The sequence below is a fragment of the Fulmarus glacialis genome, unplaced genomic scaffold, assembly GCF_000690835.1.
Source record: "Fulmarus glacialis isolate BGI_N327 unplaced genomic scaffold, ASM69083v1 Scaffold12839, whole genome shotgun sequence".
NCBI classification, from domain to species: Eukaryota; Metazoa; Chordata; class Aves; order Procellariiformes; family Procellariidae; genus Fulmarus; species Fulmarus glacialis.
In genome coordinates, this window is record NW_009231446.1 from 175 (window position 1) to 6,783 (window position 6,609).

Consider the following 6,609-nt stretch of genomic DNA (forward strand, 5'->3'; position numbering starts at 1 on the left):
GAAGCATTGACAGCATAAAAAAGCCCAAATGCAGTCCACTATTTCTACTGTTCTTCAGAAATTAGACAACCTGCTTGGCCAAGCCAAACGCAATAAGCTATAGACAGGTCAGTTTATTTTGCAAAGCACCTTAGCAAATACAAACCTTTGTCCAAGTAAGGATATAGTGTCCTCATGTCCACGATTGGAAGGTCTTTGACACCAAGTTTATAAAACAGTGCAATTCATTCACACATCATTAAATCTATCCTGTTGAAGTTTTTTTCTAGGTTTTAGAACAACATTCTAGCTACTTTCAACAGCTACCCTCAGGTTTATTCATATAGCTACAGACATTACATACCTTGGTTTTAACCTTTTCCAATTCCTTTTGCAAGCGCAATTTGTCTTCCTCCAGGTCACTGCGATAGCGTGTAGTAACTTCAAGTGAAGCTTCTGACATAGATTGCTTTTTAAGAGCATCAGCAAGCTCCTGCTGCAGCTGTCTGACCATGCCCTAATGAAACAGTTAAATGAGCATGGAGAAAATTGTAAGAACATGAAATATGCCTTTACTTTAACTTATTTGATCATACAATTAGACCTGTCTTCCGATTGAACTCAAAGGTATGAAATTTTGCCTGCTACCAGCAGGCATCTGCACCGATTATGACCTCTTTTCCTCTTTCTCAGCTGAGCACCTCCAAACTATCAGCAGCTGTTCATGAGGATTTCTGTTTCCTAATATATAAAAAAGGCCCAAGTATTATTCTTCCTGGGACAATACAGAAGCACACGCTGCAACCATGTAGTTTTTTATAACAAAACCCAAAGAAATCCGTTGCGATATAAGAGCTATAATTTGACTGCAGATATTACTCTGATGACCAAAGGCAGGACTTTGTATTAGATTGTTCTTTGTTCTATTCCTCCATTATACAAATATAATTAAATGAATACATATATCTGAAGGCTCCTTTGAAATACACTTTAAGTGTATGTTGAATCACATCATCTTGCAGTCTTCTTTCCGAGCTCATTTTAGAATAACAACTGCCTTTATACTGACAGATTAGGTTTACAAAAATCTGGATAGTTCATATGTATGTATCTAGTATCTTCAAAAGGAACCTCTTATTTTGGTAGTGAGAATACAAAGCAATTTGCAGATTAAAATGATTGACAGCACTGCTGGAGTTCTTTCCTCCTCCCCTGTTCCCCGCCTTAAAGTAACTGACAAATGAAGAATAAGGTGGTTATCTGACACATGCAGATATTTATCTTACTCAAAAATTCTGGATTATGAAGACGGAAATGTAATTATTTTAAATCACTATTTAAATCATTAAGGGAGACAAACCTTACACCAGAGTGTCTAAATGCTGAATGTGATTAGTTCTTATTTTCCAGAAAGTAAAGAAAGATTAAACAAAATGGGTAAGGCAGCTTTTAAATCATTGCTCTACCTAGAATTGGTAGAATACTCTATCAATAGAGAAGACCCTACCTACTCCTAGGAACATATATAATGATGCATTCTCCCATTACTAATAGCTTTTTCAACTGTCTACCTATTCCTCACTCCTATGCCCGCCTTTACTTTCTTCCACCCTTTTTCTTGACAAAAACCATCTACATGCAGAAATGGGAGCAACACTTGGTTCATGCATGTTTGAGCGACAAAAAATTATGCTAGTGCTCTGCATAGGGGCATGTTTCATACTCATGTACTGTGTCAATTTGCAGAAAGACAGTTTAACTGATTTCCTAATTAGTCTCCTGTCCAGTTAATTAGTGTTTCAGAGAGCCAGAAAGAAAGAACACATTTAAATATGGCTACACATCATAAAATAGAGAAAAGAAAGCTTAGGCTGGTGTATGAAATGAACTTCTTGAGGAACAGGCAGGCCCCTTGGAGCCCCCAAAACACATGCATAAATTTAACACCTGGACACTACTAATACTCTTCAATTTTGATAACAACTTATGAAGAAGTGATTTTTTTTCTCTATAGAAGCTTAATATAAGTTCATCCCCCACTTCACTTGTCTGCATCTTCATTTCTCAACCCTTGCATATTAGATGGTTCTTCCTTTTATACCACTCTTATTTATGTCATCAGTGCAATACATATATAAAACCCATCAAATACATAAAACCATTCTATAGGGCATAAAATAGACAAAGGAAAAGAGATGAAAAAACATCTAGAGAAGAATCACCTTTCTTGATCAAAGCTTAGACTTGGGATACCTTTTTTCTGTTCTCTGCTCAGATCTGAGCAGTAACATCCTGTTTGCCAAAAACTTCCACAATTCCAACAGAAACACGATCAATCAGAACAAATCAGCATTATTTGGTCCCACGCGTATAACTTATACCTGGTACATTTTAGAAACATAAAATAACTTCAAGAACTGACAAACTTTAAATTGTTCTTTCTAAGTGTATACTTTACCTCTCTTTCTACTTTGTCAGTCTCATATTTAAAGACTTGTTCTCTTAAATCAGTACACTTGGCATTTAATTCCTTGTTTCTCTCTTCCACTAGGTAAACTTGCTTTTCAGTATCAGCTCTGAGTTTGTTGAAAATATCATTAAACCGGTCCTGCACATCATTCACTACTTTTTCCTTGATGATCCCCTTGTTCTGCATATCTTCCAGTTGCTGACGGAGTAAAATGTTTTCACTCTGGAGCTGGGCCAATCGCTCCTGCATGGATTCCTGCTTTATTAAAAATTTGCTTACTTGATCTTTCTCAAGTTGTCGAGCATGATCGCATTCCTTTGCCTGACACTGGGCTTGACTTAATTCTTTTTGTGTCATTTCTAAAAGCAATGTTTTTTCTCTGAGCGTTTGTTTCAACTGGTGAAGCTCATTTTCTAGACTATTAGCTTTGCTTTCAGCTTTACTCAGCTGCTGAGACAAGCTCTTGTTGGTTTCTCGCACATCAGAGAGGTCGTGATGGAGCTTGTCTTGCAAGCGAAGCCATTCATCACGTTCTCTCTGAAACGTTCGTTCAACATCACTTTTTGATGACTGATGACGTTCAAGTTCTTGAACAGTAGTGTTCAGGCGGGAACGAAATGATTCAATTTCTGTCTCTAGTCTGTCTTTGCTTTCTTTTGTCTGCTCAAGTTTGGAAGTTAGCACTGCAGATTCTGTCTTTAATAAGTTCAGCTGTCCATTGTACTGAAAAACTGTTTGTGTTAAGGCTTCCTCGTTCAGTTTAAGTTCCTTTTTGAGATCTTCATTTTTTTCTTTCAAGGTCTCATTCTCCTCTAAATATTTTCCTTCTTCCTCCTGGTGCCTAAGTCTTACTTGATCAAGTTCTAGTCTTAGCATAGCAATCTCATCTTGTAGTAACTGATTTTTGAACAACAGATCCTTTTCTCTCTCAGTGTCAGATTCCTGAATGGCAGGGAACATGAAAAAATAGCCAGTTGGGAAATGAATCTACAAAACCACTTCAGCATCAAACTGCTTTTTAACATTTCTAATACTGAAGCATGACTTCAAAGATGAGAGTGAAATTTCAGTTAATACATAAGTTACTCTATGAACCCATGTACATGTGAGCACATGTACAATGTATGCACACACTGGAAGTGTAACATACCCTTTAAAACCTAAATGAACATCCCAAATATACAATGCCTTCTTTTTCCTTAAACCAGCAACCAAATAATAAAATTATTTAAAATATCTCAAGTATAAAGCTTTTAAAAATGACAGTGCTTTCTTGTATGTGCATACCTTTAAAATATTCCCTTTAAGGTTAATTTAGCTGTGTTACAAATCTGGTAAAAACAAGGCTAAAAAGGGTATTTTCCTTCTGGGACATTTAGCAAAATTGCAATAAATATAAATGCTACCTTTCATCTTGTACCAGTTGTCAAATGTCTTCTTAACACTTATCTTTTGTATTACTGAAAGTTAACTATACAACTCAATCATCCCTGGAATGCAATAGTCTTGTTATTTCCTGTTTATTGTATATATAACTTTTTTCCATATAAACATATTCACCCTACATTTATTGGGCAGCACAGCCAAGAACAAATAATTCTTCCAAGCACTGCACATTCTTAGTAAATTCAGTAAGCTCTCTTCAAGATTTTTTTTTTTAATACAGCGTTTTATGATTGCTTTTTCTCCTCCAATTATTCTAACTCCTACAGAGAGTTTAATTCATTGCTGATACTCCTTCATAAAATTTTAGTATGTGGCAGTAGAAAAGAAAGGCATACTTGAAGTAAGTAAGTTTGATCAGGGAATAAGTAATTAAAAAACCCCAAGTAATGGGAACACAAAGAGTGAGCGTCAAACAACTTTCTCGTCAACCTTGACGTAGTTAGCTAGGTCTTTCACTGCTAGAAACCTTAAGAAGTGATGATAAAATGTGTATGAAATGAAAAATAACAGATAGCTTAAGGGGTAAATAATGTCTTCTATTAGTTTCCTACTTGTACATGCAATTCAGGTACATACAGGACTGATGCTGCTTTCCAGAACTTTTAAAGACATAAGTTAAAACAGAAAAAGTATTTACCCAGTTAAGTTACATTGCTAAACTGTAAATAATCCATCAAGAAGCAGAAAAAATTATATAAGATTTATTATGACTTTAGAACAAACATGGTGAAATTTAATTAATTAGAAAAAAAATCTGCTTACCTCTGAATTTTTTCCTATAGTTCTTCTTGTCTCTTCTTCTAGTTCTTTCTGTCTCCAAAGGTGGTTGTTCAAAATTCCTTCTTGCAGGGCTCTTGCACTCTTTTCCTGAGAGAGCTGTCTCTGTGTTTCATCACGCTCTTCTTCAACCTACAGTAATACAATTAAACTACCTGCATCTTGAAAAAAATCAGAGCTAGCAATATCTTCCCAATTCTCCTTTGTTTTCTTTCAAATATTTTTGCTTCCCCACAGGTATGATAATCCATCTACAAATAATAAATTTTAATTTTCTTCAGAAAAATTAAGAAGAAATACAGAATGTTTTGTAGTAATTTAGAAAAATAACTCAAAGTCAGGCTTTGCCTGAAATACAAATGAAACCTAAATTTTGAAAAAGGAGAAAAGAAATAATGAACTTGCAAAGGAAAAAAAAACCCAACCAAACCACCAAAAAAACCCAAACCAGAACAGTCTACTTGTGAACCAACTGTTCTCAACTGTCCTCAAAATTTGCAACAGTTATCCAATGCTTCTTCCATGAACAACGTACCTCCTTCTTTAGGCATACTGGAATACAATGTCAGTTAAAAAGAAACAAAAAATAAGACGACAAGTGTTTAACTCACTATTTAATATACCTGTTTCAAGAGCTTTCTCAGAGTTATTAACTCCATTTCTAAATTCCTTGAGTGTAACTCAAGCTGCTGTTTCTCCTCCATCTCTTTACAATATTGATCATCTTTCCTTCTAAGTTTTTCTCTTGTTTTCTCATACAGCGTTTCTACTCTGAGCCTCTTTTCCTCTTCTTGTTTCAACGTAAATCTGGAATTTAACAGAATATTTGAGAAACTAAAGCACTGATATAAAAAGTAGATACTCCACATTCAGAACTTGCAGAGACAACTTAAGCCATAGAATGTTAAATCTTTTCAGATTTTGTATTTTTACTGTAATTTTTAACTTTTTAAAGAATTCTAACTTCATTCCATTATCCATGGTATCAGTTGTACAAGATACGGAAATAAACCATTGAGTGATTTATCACTTATTTGTAAGTTTACATAGGTAAATATATAGTAGTATGCACATTTTTATAATTCTTAAAAAAATCATCTTCATATTACAGAAACTTCATTCAAAAGGAGTTCGTTGTCATATCAAATCAAAGCATCATGAACATTTATTATGATTAATATACATTTTCTTAATATGCTGAGCATTGACTACAGATTCAGTGATTGCAAGTAATACTGATCAAGCAGCACACCACTTACGTACGACAGACCCAACAATTTTTTAGCAAGCCTTCTGTAAGTCTAAACAACTGCTGACTATAGGAAGAGCAAGCAGTTTCTGTTTACTCAAGAATGAGGTCAGTGTTCAAAAATAGATTTAAAAATGCATAGGGTTTAAGCTTAATACGATTAAAAACAGTTTTAAACCTCAATGGATCTACATCTGGGAGAAACAATAGCAATTTAATTTTGAAGCTAATTTATAATGAAAGCTTTAGGGAGTGTCAACATCTTTACTATCTTTATAATCAGCAATAAGCACCAACGTGGTAAAAAATGGTCCCTGGGGTGTCCATGGTACCCAAGTAAGGAAGCAGTTTTAAGTTTGATAATTATTTTGAGTATTTTTTCTGATATCCTTGCAACGGTCAACAAGAAAAAAATCAAGTATAACATAAGGAAAGAGCTGCCAATTGAAAATCTGCTTTAGAAATTCTGCAAAACAAGCATCAGCAACCACTAATAAATTATTTGAAAGATTGACAGTAACATTTGTATTTGAATAGTTTATACTGCAAGGAAAAAGCTTTGCATATAATTTTTAGTGTAATTTCACAAAAAGTATAGCTTTTATAAGTGTAAAGTTAACATTGCTTTGAGAATTTATGTACAACGAAAATCTTAATTCTTTGTAATCACAGAATCATAGAATCATTA

At 34.3% G+C, this 6,609-nt stretch overlaps 1 protein-coding gene across 1 annotated transcript; it reads right to left on the reverse strand.

Moving 5' to 3' along the window:
• Positions 1 to 343: 343 nt before the first annotated feature.
• On the reverse strand, positions 344 to 5,479 carry LOC104081733 (ankyrin repeat domain-containing protein 26-like; the record flags this gene model as incomplete). The annotated part of the gene is made up of 3 exons (XM_009584582.1): positions 344 to 496; positions 2,438 to 3,391; positions 5,296 to 5,479. Coding segments are annotated over 3 exons (1,291 nt in total), but the record flags the coding sequence as incomplete, so codon positions are not given.
• Between the last annotated feature and the right edge of the window lie 1,130 nt (positions 5,480 to 6,609).